The 18,097-nt window shown below is 39.8% G+C and overlaps 1 protein-coding gene across 3 annotated transcripts in view; it reads right to left on the bottom strand.

The window, feature by feature from the left end:
• The window catches only part of LOC108441727 (kelch-like protein 29), a 125,015-nt gene that overhangs the window by 17,155 nt on the left and 89,763 nt on the right, over window positions 1-18,097 (bottom strand). For all 3 annotated transcript variants that reach the window (XM_037541769.1, XM_037541768.1, XM_037541767.1), the window contains 2 exons: window positions 15,119-15,301; window positions 9,884-10,064 (listed from right to left, as the gene is read on the bottom strand). In XM_037541769.1, coding sequence (XP_037397666.1) covers window positions 9,884-10,064; window positions 15,119-15,301 — 364 coding nt within the window. The remainder of the gene's footprint in view (window positions 1-9,883; window positions 10,065-15,118; window positions 15,302-18,097) is intronic.

Raw genomic sequence — 18,097 nt, forward strand, 5'->3', positions numbered from 1 at the left:
GACAGCAGTATTAAGTGAAGCATGTGTGCAACGCACTGGAGGGCTTTATGAGGAGTGTGTGACATGGCACAGTGTTCGCAACGCTGCAAAGCTCAGTGTAAATATTCGGGAGTGACACCTGTTCCGACTCTGCCTACTGTTCCCCCGCCCCAGGGGAAACACATGCTCCCACCTCTCCTTTACAGGCCAGCATGAGACATCAAACAAGCAGTTAAAGAAGCTTACAAATGCCTGCCAGCCAAAGACAGCTGGGAAGGTTGAGGGGAGACGGGGCAGCGCAGGGGCTAGGGCAACTTTGGAAGGGTCAGATACTGCATAAAATATCTGGTGAGCTGGCAACTCTGCAGCGGGCTGACTGGCACGTCGGCCTGTCATCTCATCAACACTCCTCGCGGTTCAGGTTGGCCAAACCCGTGACACCCACCACGGCATATCTTTATCTAAGGTTTCTTGACCCTCTATTTCGTGCCAGAGGTTTTAATAATATCTCAGTGTCCATAAAAGCCTCTTAAGCTATCCATCCATGCCGGCCCCCCTGGAGAAATTACCCAGAGAGTAGAAGAAGTCAGAGACATTTCAGAGAGAATCTCTTCTAATTTACATGGAGTTTTAATTACAAAATGGGACAGCCTAATAGTACTCTGAATTAATTCAATCTCTTTCCATTGCCTGAGACAAAAACAAACATTCTTACACACTCAATATACACAAATGGCAAACAAACAGCTTTTGCTTTAGTCAACAGGAGTAAATTGCTTGTGCGCTGCCAGAAGCTCCCACTCCTAACAGCATGGATGAGTGTGGAGTGCAGCGCTACAGGAGGAGCTTTGCACAGTGAGTGACCACACTGCAGCTAAACAAACAAAGGTCAAGTGCGCTGCAGCTGTCAACTATCAAAAGGATGATCTGAAACACAAGCACATTAAAGCATGACCTGTCTAATGAGTAATGTTTGGTTTTCACTGTTACTTTTCAATAAAATAAGAAAAAATATCTGCCAAGTGGGCCTGCCATAATGTGACATGGAAAAAATGAGTGAACTGTAACTACCTGTTTATTGCAAATTCTTGACATAAAATAATTATGAACAACAAGATTTGATTACCACTTTTTCAATTGAAGCTTTCTGGATATTAATTGTCCTGTAAGTTGATTGCTAATGTTATGCAGCTTTCTCAGTGAAGTGGAATAATTTACAGCTCTATTCATCTTTGAAACTGTACTTATTTTCACAGCTTTTCACAAATTATTTGAAAGCTATAAAACATTAACCTAGAATGATTTCATATACGCGTCTGCAACTGCAAATTTGGTTGTGTTATTCAAAACAGATTCTGAACAGTAATTCCAAACAACAGTGTAAATAACTGCAATTAACTATTCAAGTCTAGCTTTATTTTTAATTATATGCAACTATTAAAGGACGAGACTAAACTGGCCAAACCAGCTGATTAACTATTTTCTTCCTTACTGTCCACATTCCCAACTGAAGACAGACACAACTTCAAATAAATAAACAATAACTGTGACAGGTCTCCTACCAAAGTTGAGTCAACATAAAACAGATATTTTTAATGCTCCGTGTATATTTTGTGAGACTCAGCTTCATGTTTAACAAAGTTTCTTCTTTAGTATGAAGAGCAGGTTTTTTGGGGTAGCGCTGACGCCTCACAGTGAGGTGGGCCTGGGTTCGATTCCCCGGCTGGGCGACCAGGGTCCTCTCTGTGTGGAGCTTGCATGTCTGCGTGGGTTTTCTCCGGGTTCTCCGGTTTCCTCCCACAGTCCAAAGACATGTAGTCAGGCCAATTGGACGTGCTAAATTGCCCCTAGGTGTGAGTGACTGTCTGTGTCTGTCTGTCTGCCCTGCGATGGACTGGCGACCTGTCCAGGGTGTATCCTGCCTTCCGCCCGAAGACTGCTGGAATAGGCTCCAGCACCCCCCCGCGACCCTGACGGAGAAGCGGCTTAGAAAATGGATGGATGGATGTTTCCAAACTACTGTCTAAAGCTCAGATTGAAGCTCTTTTGGCAGTTTAACCAGTTTGCAGAGAAGCCATAAATGCAATTTTCAATTTAGTAATTTTACACATCAGCCATAAAATGCAATTCCCAACTATGGTCCCTCATTTGAACTCTGCATTTTTTCTTAAGTAATGTCGATGCCATATATTTTGATGGAAATGTGCATGATTTACAAATCAGAAGGCAACAGGGAAGGCAACATTTATAAGTGTTTTTATAATGGTTTTTATAGTGTTTACATGCTATTTTTATTTTAGCATTTATATCACATCACTATATGAATAAAGCCGCAGTTGTGCTGTCTTTTTTCCCAGCTATCTTTGTGGAGAGATGTGAAATGTTTCCCAGCATGAGGTTCTCACCCCTCCTTTTTGACCCCTCATTGCTCACTAGCAGCTCAACACAGAGTCACAATATTTCGCACACACATAGAGAACCAACAGCATCTTCATTAATCTGATAACAGAGTTACAAGGAAAATATTTCATTTCATTCATTTTAATGGCAGAATGGGTACTAGAGGGCCTGCAGTAAGAGGTTGGACACCTGACAGATTTTAGTGGACTTGTTTAGTGGCATTTTACAACAGTTGGTCACACTGTCACAAATATCTACACTTTTAATACTATTTTCCTCAAAATCAGTGAATAAAACATTTGTATTCAAATTTATTTAGATATATCTGTACTTTTTACATGCTGTACATATGTAGCCTTTAGCGTATCTACTTTGCAACATGGCCATCGGCAATGTCAGAGAGGATAAAAAATAAAAAATTCCAAAACAAATAAATAAAAAATTCCAGCAGGAAGAGACAGGTGGAGAGAAGGCAGCGCTACAGCTCATTGAGTAATCATGTCCAAGTGTAGCAGCGGCACTCATGTTATTAGTCACCTACTCAAACTGACCACTTTCACATTAACAGTGGCGCACGCTGTAGCACAAACTAGGCCAAGGTTGCTACACAAAATCTCCAGTAAACAAACTCATTTCACGAACAGCACTGCTCATGTGGAGAGAGAAAGGGAGGAAAGCAAAGAAAGAGAGAGAAAGAGAGACTGTCTAGGAGAAAAGAGGGCACCTTGAGATCCAGACAGACGTGGGAGAACAGGAAGAAGAGGAAGAGGAAGATGGGTGACCTGCACAAATCATTGTAAATAACATCCCGGGATTAATGCATATTATGTTATAATGTGGTGATATTCACGGTTTCCTGTGCAGTGGGTTAGTGGACAGTGCAGCCTGCTGACCCGTGGTGCTTTTGGCATCAGCACTGGGGCACAGTTCTGCACATCCATCAGGTGGAGAACGGATTATGGGGTCACGCAGGCCCTGCATGCAGAGCAATACCACACACAAACACACACACACACACACACACACACACACACACACACACAAACACACACACACACAAACACACACACACACACACACACACACACACACACACACACACACACACACACACACACACACACACACACACACACACACATACAGCCAGACACCCTTAACCCAGTCTATAAATATGGCAGCCCTGACTGCACACTGGCATACTACTTCCTGCCTCAAGGTTACGTCCATTCTCTCACCGATCGGCCATCTCCTCATCTCTACAGCCCATCCATCTGCCCGTGGGAACAGCTGATCAATAGCTTCCCATCCGAATCCATTATATTTTTCCTCCAAATACATTCAAGACAGTCATTTAATCAGTCTCCTTCATCTGATACACGCTTTAGCTGTGAGTCTGGACACCTCCCAGAGCACCTGAGAACCATTGATCCGCTTTCGCCTAGTGAGATTGCTATGATACACATTTCTCTCTCCAAAGATAACACCTCAGGCTAATAATGAAGGCTGCATGCTATATTTAAACTGCATGCAACTGAGACTGAGTATCATCTGAAAATGTGCAGTACTGTGCAAAAGTCAGAAACCACCCTTCATTTATATATTACTCAGTCTAATATAAATGATCCATTTGTAGCATCAGGAAAATAGTGTCTAGTCTGTGCCTTTATTACAGCTTCTGTTTATTTCAGGAAACTTTACTTTTACAAAGAAATTTGGAAGGATAATTTTCCACACCATTAAAGTTCAGTCTTAGAAGTTGGTTGTATTTTCTGCTTCTCTTGATCAAAGTAATCAAACACTTTCAGTGATGAAGCCTGGACTCCGGGGTGGTCAGGCCATTTTTCTGAGAACATCAGCAGATTCATTGTTTGATTTGTAAATTTTCTTCTTTTTTTGTCTGTTTTCTTTTCACAGTAATGGCTTCTTGACAGCCGCAGATACTTTCAGACTCATAGTGTTAAGCTGTCTTCTCACAGTGGAAGGATGGACAGAAGCGCTTGCAGATTTTCCCAGAGAGGATCTTGATTTCCTCTCAAAGACAGAAGCTTTAAGTACTGTTTATCTTCCAGTGACAGGTGTTCCAGGTCTTGCAGGTAGGGATTCCAGATTGCAGCTGTGGCAAAACCATGTGTGTGTGTGTGTGTGTGTGTGTGTGTGTAGGTGGGGTGGTGTTTACTGAGTGTCAAGCAAACATGCAATATGTCCTTTATTACATTTCTACTCCCATTCACTAATTTTCTAACAGTTCACTAATTGTCTTTAATTCATTTGTTTTAGTTTAATTGGTGGCAGTAGATAGGGCAAGATGGAGGCAGATGATCCGCTGTGGCGACCCCTAAAGGGAGCAGCCGAAAGTAGAAGAAGAAGTATGTTCAACATAGCAATGGCACCATTTGTGGTTGTACTCATTTGACAGGATATTTAGTACAGTATATGTGATCTGAGCTGCAGAATGCGCTCACTCTGCAACTGAAGACTCATGTGCATGCAATTCCATGTGTGTGCAAAAGAAAAGAGTGAGAGAGAGACAGAGAGGAATAACATGGCACTTTGTCTACTTCATCAAATGGAATGCTTTCGGAGTGAGACTAGACTGGACATAAAAATGTTAAAAATGTTAAAATACAAAGCTTTAAACTGCTGCAGGGCCGAATTAAAACAGCCAGGTGCAAACAGTCTTTTGTTCCTGCTGCTATAAATATATACAGTCAAGAGCATGTTTTGGAATATTAGATACTTGGCTACACCTTTGTGGTCAAAGATGTTTTGTGATTTCTTTTGTGGTAGTTAAAATTTTTTGGTGCATTTTGTATGCTGGGGGTTAGTTTGTATTGTGGTATTGTTTTATTTCAGTATTGTTGTGCGAATATGAGTATATCTTTTTGTACCACTGCTAAACAGAATTTTCTACATGGACAATAAAGTTGACTTGACCTGAATATGTACTGACCGGACACAGGATAATGGAGCTGAATACTGACATAGCTGTCCCATTTTCTCTGTGTCATTAATAATTTTGTTGAACTCAAGTTTAGAAAACCTGTTTTATCCTTATTTTCCTCTGACTTTTCTCTTCTATATGACATTCTCCCTTTTTTAGCTAATCTTCTCAGGAATTATTAACTTGTACTTAATGGAAATTAAATGAACAAAGGATGGTATCTGACTACCTATAAGGATAAGCGGATGTGTGTGTGTGTGTGTGTGTGTGTGTGGTATTTGACTTCTGCACAGTATTGTATGTGACTTTATTTTGAATTCTGTTCATTATATATATATATATATATATATATATATATATATTATATTATATATTATATATATATATATATATATATATATATATATATGTTTATTGCTTATAGATCACTTTTTAAAGAAAACAACCCAAAACACTTCTGATTTCAATTCAGCTCAAGCACAGATCGGAGGTTCCTTAAAAGGTCAAGAGCATCATCCACTGACATTTAGCAGAAGGTACTGAAGAAAGGCAGTCAAGAACATTTGCATTATGAAAAATCAACAGGGCATTATAATAAATTTTAAGGGGACAGACTTAATCCACAGTGCCCTCCATGGAGGACACAAAGGCAACTGCAATTTCTGACAGAGCATAAGCAGATAAAAGCAGAGAAGAAATCCAACAGCCCAGTTCTCTATGCTCATGGTCAATAATTTTCGTGACTAAATTATTTTGAGAGATTGCAATGTATAAGTTCTACAGATATATGCTAAACCTTTTACATCTATTCAGTCCAGACAGAAAATGGCAAAGCAGTCTGTATTTTTCCTTTATGGTATCTCACTTCACTTCTGTATTTGAGTGTTCTTGTGCTTTTAATGGAAAGCTTTTACACACTGCACTCAGGCTCTTTGTGTGCCGATTCCAAAGGCTTTACAGCTATCAGAGTATCAATATAACTCTCTCACCTGAGATTTCTGTTGGAACACAATCATCAAAGCCTGGGAATTTTCTTAAATAAGTACAATGTTTTAAGAGGTCCTTTTTTTCGGACCTAGCAGAAGCAGCTTACTGAAGCTGGGAGAAGCAGATACCCTGCAGAGCTGAAGGCAGCGTGAGCCACTATTAAACGCCAGCTGTGCTCTGACCAACACAACAGAGTCCACTGAGAGGAGAGATACTGGTGGAAACCAGAGAAGCTCATTTGAACAGCAGAAAGAGACTTTCAATTAAGAAAACTGTCAAAAAAATGTTTGGGGCTGCCTTTGCCGCTTGGGTTCGATGTAGCGGCCCAAAAGCAAAAGCTCCAGCAAACGTCTGAAAGGCGCTGCTGGGAGCTGGGTGGAGAGCTGTGAGAGACAGAGAGAGAGCGAAAGAGAGAGAGAGAGATGAAGGCACAGGAGGAAAGAAAATTATCAGTGCCTTTAATCCCATGGTGTGTCGAGCTAGCGCGGTCGGGTGCTCTATCTCAGTGTGCCACAACGAGCGTTGGCTTTGGCTACCTCCAGGAGCCGAAATCCAAGAGCCGTGCTTAATGATTCATTTGTGGGGCAGCTTGGGAACAACCAGCACTCCCTCTTCGCTTTACTTCTTCAGGAAATGAACACAAGGGAGTTTCTGGATTCAAAAACAACCTCAAAGCCTTGAACTGAGTATTATGGAGAACTCAATAAGCCTCAATAAGTAAAAAAATCCTGTGTGAAACAGACTTTCTCACATTCATATATTAAATTCATATCAGCATATGGGGAGAATTCAAGTAGTTAGTTATAAAGAAAGCTTAACTTATACTAGAGAATTGATCAAATCAAATTAAGAAATTCTGTGACGTTTCTTTGATCACACTCCTTTTTAATTGACATTTCTATGCTCCACTCACAGATAGGCTTTCTATAGCAACTGCTACCAGGTTAGAAAAGCTTTACAGAATATTTGGCAAAAATCCTCAATACCCAGCAAAGCCAAAGCACTCGCAGCTCTTAAACAGAATGAAAGGGGTTGTTCTGACCAGCTTGTCTAATGTCTTAACAGTTGCCATGAAAAAATACATTTGCGAAAGGTCAACTGCACTGTGACCTTACGGAGTGGCACAGAATGCTGAGATGAATGTGTTCATGTAATGGAATAAATTCGGAGAGAATTAACTCTCTCAGCCAGTCTTGGCTTCCTTTCTGAGCTTGTGAGGCTGAATGGCTGCTGGGTACGGGCGAGAGAGTGTGGCTTTGTGACCAGAATCCATCATCAAAGACCAATTAAATTGTAAGTGCTGGTAATAACACTTGAGTAGGGAACATCCTTGGCATAATCACAATGGTCCCCCTCCCGCTGCAAGGCCTGCCTCTAGGGGTGTGGTATTTCAAAATGGTAAAAGGTTAGAAGCCTTGCAGCTGACACATGCTCAGCCACTGTGATGAGCGCTGCACTGGAGGGATGCAAACTATGCCTTCTGATGAGGTTTTTCTTCCGCTGGAGCGCATTTCACGTACTCTGGAGTGTTTTTACCCTACATGCATGCCTCTCGGAAATAGAATACCACGCGTGCCATGTACAGATGTATTAATATGGGCAATTTGCTGTAGTGGAAAAACAGAATCATTATGCAATTAGAGTGGGGCAGAGAGAGAGAGAGAAAGAGAGTGAGTGTGAGAGAGAGAGAGATACAGAGAGTGCTGAGAGCACATTGCCCTGTGATTGATTAAAAATAGAGCCCCTCCTATGAGTGGCCCAATAGCGGCCTTGAGAAAGAGACTGATTGAGGACATAATTCTGAACGGAGGAGATTTCATGGTTAGGAGCATGAAACTGAAGGCAAGATGGATGGCAAGCCACAAATTAGGAGTCAGTCAGAGAGGCCAGGCATTTTTTTCCTAGCAGCTTCGAGTAGCAAACCAACCACTCCTCTGTAAACAATGATTCCCCCAATGCTCCGTCAATTAAGTAGTGACTCATGCAAATCCACAGGAGGCTAGACATTCAGTGGAGTGGGCAATATATGAGCCTGGGTAGTACTATAGACAAGGCCAGTCAATTTTAGCTACTTTTTTATGGCAAGAGAAAAGAATAAGTAAGATGCAAATAGAATGCCAAAGCCTGAAGCATCAACACAGCATTTTTCATTAAATGAAATGAGTGATGATGCTTTTAGGGAAATATGGTTATTTTTATCATGTCTATCCCTTCAACAGGAAAATAAGCAAGAATGGAAAGAAGTGCAATACACTTTATGGACAAGTACACCCACAAGCATGAAAGAAAATGTGAAAACAGTTTTTCATATCAAAGATTTAGATTTACTATGAGTTTCATTAAACAAACAAACAAAATAAACATTAAAAAACTGCTGTTTCATGCTGTTTTTTATGTCTTTACCAAAAAAGAAAGAGATTAGTCTATAGGTGGAGCCTTATTTAAGCCACAGCCCTGCATTTTAGAGGAGGAAGTGAGACTGCATCCCTGCATCCCAGGATGAGTAGTTAGATCCCATTGATTTAAAGTAAAGGTGTCAAGAAGCCTGAAAATCAGCATGTAACATACCAAAACACATACTTACTACAGTAAAGTCAACTTTTTTTTGTGTTTTAATGAAAGACATTAAGTTTTTATGTATGTACAACTGTTCATAGTGTTTGCTAGTCATTTTCTGGCTAGGCTTTTTTATTTTTTATGATCATTATTAGCTAAATTTGTCACTACTGAAACATTTGGTAAAGTCTTGGTGGTTTTATAATAGTTTTGGTAGAGACAAAATGTAATGTTCATTTGTTTTAATACCAAAAATGATAAAGATTTAGGGTCACTCAAAGTAAAAGAATTTAGTCTAATGTTGCCTGTTAAAGGTCTGAATTGTGTTTTCAACTGAATTTGAGTCATTTGGTTGAATGATTCATCTACCGATCACAGCGACATAATGTTGATGATGTGACATAAATATAAATGGTCATTTTTACATAAGTACCAACCAAGCCATGTTGTATCACCATTATGTTATTGTTACACTGAGCTACACTGAGTCATTTCACCCTAGAAAGTGTCACAGCACAATGTAACATCAGAAAAAAATCTGTCAATTGACATCAAATGCAACCTTTATGACAACTGCTGCCTGTTAAAATAATCATGCATGAATGTTTATGTAGGTCTATGTCAGTTGTCAGAAGGGCTTATTTAGGTGTTCTGTCATGTAGCCTTATGAACACTAACACTGCTCTACAGTAAAGTATTACCATCTGATTTACCTTCAAAACCACAGTCCTAATTAAAGCAACTGGCCAGATTGGGAAAAGCTACTACAGTTCATTATAGCCACAGTCTGAGCAGCAGTATTCATAACGAAACTTGATCTGATCTCTGCAATACATTTGCACCATAGTCACCTGCCACAGAAATACTCCCACAATGCCCCAGCAGAGATCTAATTATCAGATTGGCTTCCAGCACAGAAAGAGCTGACCACACTCTTATCTGGAATGCATAATGGCTCCTGATGGAATGTTTAATTTAGATGCAAGCACCGTGTGCATGTGCATGTTTATGTCGTACCTTTCGACATTATCCAGGTTCCCTGCCACCCCAAGTCCTCCAATGGTGTACAGCTTGCCGTCATACACCACGCTGTTGTGCCGGCACCGGGGGACTGTCATTCGAGACACCAGGTTCCAATTATCCAGCAGGGACATGTAGCACCACACGTCTGCCAGCATGACTCCTGACTCCATCCCACCTGAAGAAGGTGCAAAGCCCAAACACAAATGACTGCTCAAGTCTCCATTTACACCCTCCTCCCAGGCCCACTGCTCTGAAAACAGCCTGTCTTTCCCACACACCTGCTCCAATACAACTCTACTGAAGGGACAGAAGCACCAAAATAGCACCCTTCAGTAATCGCTTCAGACTTCAACACGAACATTTTGCACATAAAGTGTGCATATTTATGAAGATTTTTTCATTTACAGTGCTTCTCGGTGTTTCTGTTTCAACACAAACCCCAAAGGAAAGTATTGTTTATAAAAAACTGTGTGAAATACTCCACATAAACAGCTGACAACAATTTGCTCACAGCTCTGTATGTACTTCTCTTTGATTTCACATAGAATTCAACTGCTGAATTGTGGAGGGGCATATTAACTCAAATTTATATCATGGTATTTTCTACTACTCAGACTGTAATGATATGATATCATGATATAAAAAAGTGAAAACAATACTAACAGTAACAATAATAATCATAATGATAATAATAACAAAACACTGCGAACATAATAATTTAACAATTATTATTATTATTATTATTATTATTATTATTATTATTATTATTATAGCAGCAACCAAAACGTATTCTTCATTGTGCAACTACTACAACACACTCTTCTAGCTTCTTGATTGTGGAAGCAGTTTTTTTGGTTCTCTGCTGTAGCCTCTCCTCATGTTTTTTATCATCTCTTCACTCATACTCAGTTTCATTTTGCACTCCCTATGTGGCATCTAAAATTACATTTCACCGTTTGCTATATGTAACAAAGATAGTTCACTATTCTAGACTTGATATGTTTATCACAGTACGTTTACTCTGCGCCCATTGGATGGGTTTTACCAGCTGATTTATTCTTCTTTGTTGTGTTTAAGGGTTTCCTGTTGAAAAAATTGCCCAATCACATGTCAGAATGTTGTTCAGGGTAAACAAATGTACAGTGCTCTCCTTAAAATTACTTTTTATAGAGCAACAGGACAGATTTTTGTTTGTTTGGTAGAATTATATCTGTTAAAGCTTTACAGCTGTGCTCAGCAGCACAAAGGCTGCGTGTGAATGAACAGACGATGTGAGCTTTGTAGTTGTATATTTAGAAAGCAGTCAAAATAAAGATTTCACAGCACTGTAATTTTTACCCACACTACACTACTGAACTAGCCAGATTTGTCAGGAAACCATGAATCTGGCAACCCTGAGTGACAGGGAAAAATCAATTTTGTCCAACAGAGCGCAACAATAGAGTTCAAATGGAAAGCCTTGCAAAGTAAAGACACATTTGAACAGCGTGACTAGCAAAACTGAATGCGTTCACGTTCTTCATGTATTGGGCACACGATGAGCAATACACCTGGGCTTATCACGGTATCCACAGTATGGCAAAAACCACATCATGAGAGAACGTCACACCAGCATACTGACCACCCCTATACTGAAGCTGATTTTTGTAAATACTAAGTAAAGTTGTCTTCAGTTGGGTCAGAGATGCTTTTGGAGATCAAAATGGATGGCACTGGTTGCTCATTGTGTTAATTGATCAAAATGTTTCTTGCATAAATACTAATATGCAGAATCGACCAGTTAACTGTGATAAATGATCAAATTTAGGGATCTATTATTGGCAGAATGTAAAAAAAAAAAAAAAGATTGTTAATAGACAGTCTTGAGGAATCTAATATAAGGCACTATATACAAATTATTTTTTGTAAATTTCTTTTACATCTCTCATAGAGAATGATGGAGTGACTCCACACTGTGTATGCTGATAAGATAGCAGATGTGGCTGAAACACGGTAGATGACTGTGGATGAGTCAGGCAAGCATCGAGTAACATGAAAATATGTGCTGCCACACCTGAGCATGGTGTTATTACCTACAGCCAATCAATATGTTCATTGTATAAATCCTTACATACGTACAGTGCTATGAAAAGTATTTGTCCTGACCCGATTTCTTCTATTTTTGCTCAAATGTTTCAATCAAATGTTTGTTATAACTTGCAAAGAGACTTTTGCATCACTGTAGAGGAATTCTGGCTCACTCTTTTTTGAAGAATTGTTTTAATTCAGCTACACTACAGAGTTTTCAAGCATGGACTGGCCATTTAGTGTCCTGCCAGAGTGTCTCAATGGGATTCAAGGCCACTCTGAAACCTTAATTTTCTTTCTTTTGAGCCATTCAGAGGTGGACCTGCTTGTGTGCTTCAGATCACTGTGCTGCTGCATAACTCAATTGCGCTTGAGCTTTAAGTCACAAACTGATGAGTGGACATTCTCATTCAGGATTTTCTGATAAAGAGCCGATTTCATGGTTCCTTCAGTCATGAAGGAATCACAAGTTCTCCAGCTCCTGCAGAAGCAAAGCAGCCCCAGATCATCACACTAACACCACCATGTTTGACTGTTGGCATGTTATGTTATCTTATAGCGGAATGGTGTTTTACGCCAGATATAATGGGCCCCATGCCTTCCAAAAACTTCCAAAAATGCTCATGGGAAGGTTCACCACTGTTCCAAGTTTTCTCGTCTTGTGAATAATAGCTCTCACTGTGGTTTACTAGCGTCCCAGAACCTTAGCAATGACTTTGTAACCTTTTCCAGACTAGTAGATGTCAGTGACTTTGTTTCACATCTGTATTTGAATCTCTTTAGAATGTGGCATCATGTGCTGCTTTTTGAGACCTTCTAGTCTGCTTCATATTGCTAGACAGGTTCTATTTAAGTGATGTTCAGATTCAACAGGTCCGACAGTAATCATGCATGGGTGTGGCTGGTGAAAGTGAACCCAGTAGTCAACTGAGTTTGGTTTTTCTGATAGGCCCAGGTGTGGCTGAACAGCATTTTTCCTTCAATAAATGAAATCATCATTTAAAAACAGCATTTCGTGTTTACTTAGGTTATCTTTGTCCAATATAAAAAGTAATCTGATGATCTGAAACAATCAAGCATCAAAAACAGAAGAATTTGGGAAGGGGGCAAATACTTTTTCACTTTTTATATCTCTTAGGCAGAGTTTCCTTCATGATGTAGTAGTTTGAAAAAATCCTGGCCTCCACAGTACAAGTCTACTCAAAGATCGATTTTTTGATGGAGTTCCACCCATATTACATAGCATTCTTTAGTCCAGTTGAGGAGTTTTTAGAACATGGAGATGCAATACAACCTGACTGTACAGGGTGCCACTATCTCAATGAGAAATGAGGCTACCCTGTCATATTGACACAGCTCTTTAGCATTTTTGTCTTTGTTTAAGCAATAATAAAGGGTTGTTTCATTTTGGCAGTGTTGACTGTACTCATTCTTGGATTTATTTAATATGAGCTATTTAAAATATAGATATCTCTTTAATATGACTCCAGTAAGAGATAAGCAAGGCAACTTGTTCCTGTGTGCTTTTGAAGCACCAGCTATGTGGCACTGCAGAGCTGCTCAATGTATTCAGGAAACCCCATGTACCAAACTCTAAGCACCTGCCTGATGGCTGGCATACCTCTGAAGAACAGAAGAGAGAGAACCCTGCTGTCCTTTCTTTCCAATGAAACTGTGGCCAGTGTGTTCCAGCTACAGACACATGGCACAGCTCAAATTCCAGCTGGACTTTGAATGGCAGGAAACTGGAAGTGAAAGCCACTCGAGGGTTAGGTTTAGCATTATGATACTGATTCTGCTGAAAGAACTGATAATCATGACGAAGTATTATGATGTATGTCAATGTCCAACTCAGATTTCAGATTTTGTCAACAGAGGGGCAACTGGAAACTGTCCTTAACCTTTAGAAGTCTAGACTCTGGAGTTATTATTGTCATCTTACTATAAACTTCCTAATTATTTACAATTACATTTACATTCAATTCCTTTTCTGTAGGGACAGGATCACATTCACGTTTGCACTGTGGCTTTTCCTGTTTGACATAGAGTTGTTTATATGCACTCTACTCAACAATCTGATGAAAAATATCTCTTTACATGAACACTACAAGTAATCCAATTCACAATTACGCACTTATGTAGAGCACAATTTATTATAGACGTTACCATGACAATGAGCATCACGTGAGTCCAGAGTGAGATGAGCAGCAGTGAGCAGTGCTTGTGTTTTTAATAACTTTAAAATGATGTCAGACTCAGGAAATCGTACTTCACATGTACTTATTAAAGACGGCTGAGAGGAAGACGTCATGTTCTGAGACTTATAAGTTGGACGCCTGTCCCACTGCCATCTTTTTAAGCTCAAAGCTTAAATTTTGTCTCCTCTGCAAACTAGTTTCTGCTCCCACAGTGTTGAATGTTATAAACGTTGGATATAATGTGATGCACATGCGCAGAACGTACTTAAATTTTCAGATTGGGAATGTAATGGGATACAGGCATTTACATGGTTATTGTTTTTCACATTATTTACAGGACTTCCCACCTTGTTCAATCAGACAGAAATTGTATTTCAAATGGCCTCAATTGGACTAGTCTATTTCCGATTGAGGTGTTTACACAGACATATTCTATTCCCACTATTAGTCGGATTACTAACAGATTATCAGACGGCATGTAAACATGACTAATGTCAATAAATAAGAAAATCATACAGTGAAAAGTATAATATCTTGGCAAGTGAATCAATCTTGTCTTAATTAATGTAGCCCATATATCTAACACTTCTTATTATAATATTGTTACAAGAATGTTATGAAATTATTTAACTTAATTTCTAGATTTTTTTAATTTATTGAATTTTCTGCTTGTTTATGAGATACATGAGAAAAGTCATTAAAATAATATGGTGATAATATAGTAAGTCTATATTATCATTAATGATAACCGGGTTAAAAACAACATCTGTTTTCCTCAGAAAGTTCATTAAGCAAACTGAATGTATGGATGTCTCAAAATGACACAAAACTCTGCCAGAAAAATGGAAAAAGCAGAAGTGGAAACACTGCCTTCACGACATCTTGCCAACCTGTGCTAAATATAAAAACCCACACCTGTGGGAGGCTTCCAAACCTACAAGTGACACGCAGGCGGTTTGATTACCTGACAGGTAGATATTATCTCCCGCTGAAATGACAGAGAAGAACTCGCGGTCGTAAAAAGGCAGGCTGGCCAGGGGGTACCACTTGTTGTTCTGGGGGTTGAAGCACGTGACGGCTGTCAGCGAGCGCTGGTTCATCCCAATGACCTGCCGCCCCCCCACCAGCACTATCACCTCCGCAACCCCTGCAGGGACAGGCACAGCAAAAAAATACAAAAATAAATAAATTACTTAAAAAACACAGCTTGACATTTTGGGTGGACAGAGAGGCGTAGCGCTAGCTTAGGAAAAAAGTATATTTTAAAGCATTTAAAAGGACAATCTAAATGACATTTCTAGAAATGTTATCCATTTTTGATTAATTAATGATACATTTTCCGAGAGAGGGCACAGACCCTCCATGCCAGTTGGTTCTTTTGCTTTCACAACAGCTTGAGCCTTTTATCTCTCATTTGTTGGCGGTCGGGGAGAACAAACAACAAAACGGAAAGCAAACAACAAGCACAATCAAAGAAATGTCTCATAAAACTCAGGAGGGAAAAGGTTGCATAATCGCAGAAATTAAAGAAATGGAAGCCAGCGAGTCTAGAAAAGCAGAAAGTTCCCAAGCCTGAGATTCAGAACTAAGTTTAGAGAAAATGCAACACTGTCTGACATGAAGATGTGCTGAACTATTCCCCTGGCTTGTGCAGACAAAGCTTTCCCAACAAATATATTTATTTAGGGAATGATAAAGTAGCAGATTCACTTTTGTAGGGGTGAGGAAGATATTCTTGTCTGTGGGCTTCAGGCTCAGTCAGTTTGTTTGACTGGCCAACAAGATTTTTATCTCCAAGCGTTTGGATTAAAATTCATGACATACATTCCTCCTCCAAAAGCAGAAGGCTGGGGCAGAGAAGATCAGCCGTGTGCAGTGGGAGAAAATGAAACGTCAATGTTCACTACTTACAGTTAAAAAAAAAAAAAAAGAGGAATATGAGAATATAGCCCAGTTTTGCAAAATGATTTTCCCTTGGAGGACCCCAAGTATTGCTGCATTTCTCTTGCCATCATTAATATTTCAATAAAAAAGCACATGCTTTGAGTCATTCTATTTCTAAAGGTTTATGTATTACAAGATGTTGGATTTCTCCATAGGTGGAGAATAACAGGCCCTTACAGTGCTGCAAACAATTTTCGTGACCGGCATGGCCATCTGCTCGCATGGTGCCTCTGTCTCCAAACGCTTGGCATAGATCGGCTCAGCTACTGTGTGTACTGTTTGACCTGGCTGCTTATGGACCCCCTCCAGCCAGAGAGGCACGCAGCCTCAGGACAGAGATACTCTGGCCCCACATCTGCAAGTGCAGTCCATTCCTGACACCTCAGTACCACAGGGAAACCGCCACCCCATCAATCAAACTCTGTGAGACAGCTTTGCCTGGCAGCTAAGCTTGTTCAGCTACACTGGAAAAAAGTAATGCATTGAATTTACTTATTTGGGTAAATTTCAGATTTTTTCAGATCTAAAGCGAGAGTGGAGCATGATTTTCTCCTGTTTTTTTTTTTTAAGATGAAAGCTGTAAGTGCTGTTTATCTGACGGTGACAGTTTTTGTGGTCATTCAGGTCTTCCCCCATCTATTAATCATTTTTTGAAATTCCATTTTTTTCACTTATTCTCCTTTTATTTTCTCAATCCTTGTGCAAGAGAATTACTTTATATCTAATCTATATCTATTATATCTAAAAATAAATACTATACTATACTATAAATATAGTGTACTTCATGTTGACTAGAAATTAAATAAACAAAGGTGGTCTCAGACTTTTGCACTACACTGTACTTGAAGAAAAAATTGGATTTTTCTGAGTTTTTTTTACTCAGTTCCATTTTAAACCATTCACATTTTTTACTAAGTTACTAATGAAATTGTGTGTTTAATTTCATTCTGTTCTGCTTTGCTCCCACTTTCAACATACAAAATGTATACAAAAGCATGTAAAAGTTATTAAAGTTTATTTATAAAGGCATACTTTTTAAAGGCATATACAATTTACATCAGAACCCTAAAAAGGAGACTATTACCTGACAAAATAACCTTCCATTTCTATGCTGGGAGATGTCAAAGTTCCGCTGCGGTTTTATTGGGAATTCGTGCAGCCTTTTTTACTCCTTTTCAAGCTGTTTCTAGCCAGGCTACTTTTACTGCACTCATTATTTAATTGAAATAAGCATGTCTACCCTCCTCCGCTTGCAGCAGCTCACTGTAGCAGCTATAAACCCAGATCCTCTGAGCTTACAGCGTACTGAGACGAACGCAGTGCTAATCTGGACCAACACTCATTCGAAGCTTGCTAATCCAGTAATGCTGGGATAAGGGGGCTGGGATTCATGCCCTTCCTTCAGGTTCCTGAGCCCCTGCTGTGTGAAGAATCATGCTGTGTCTAGGTCTCTCCTGCTGACAGACGCAACGAGACAGGTATTAGAGGCAGGCAGCAGGGGGCTCGGCCCAGCCGCTGCTCCTTTGCTGATTGGAGTGGATTAAGCAGTTGTGAAAAGAGCGTGTGGAGTCAGCACTGAGCCTATATGTGTGTTCTGATAACTGCACGTTGGAAAGGAATATTCCTCTTCAGTCACTGCTAGACTGCACATAAAGCAACAGTAAAGAAAAAACAACAACAAAATTTTACCCATTTACTGCCAATGTACTTTGTCAGCCAGCGTTTGGGGTCTAATGTTCTTCTCTTTAGTTTTGAATTGGAGATATGGGGCTAATGTAGTTAAAATAAAGTCAATTAGATTTACAGTCAAATAAACGTGGTTACCATAGAGAAAGGCAGAGAGAGGCCTATCATGCTCTCTTGGACGCTTGGCCAGGGATGGCTATGGCATTCCAAAGCCAAATTTGCAATCTCTTGACGATATGGGGCAATGTTTAGACTAGGTTGTGACACTCTGGAGCCCTATTTGTCTGTACTTCCATCTACTCTTATTTATGCC

This window comes from Pygocentrus nattereri, chromosome 10 (assembly GCF_015220715.1).
Source record: "Pygocentrus nattereri isolate fPygNat1 chromosome 10, fPygNat1.pri, whole genome shotgun sequence".
Classification (NCBI taxonomy): domain Eukaryota; kingdom Metazoa; phylum Chordata; class Actinopteri; order Characiformes; family Serrasalmidae; genus Pygocentrus; species Pygocentrus nattereri.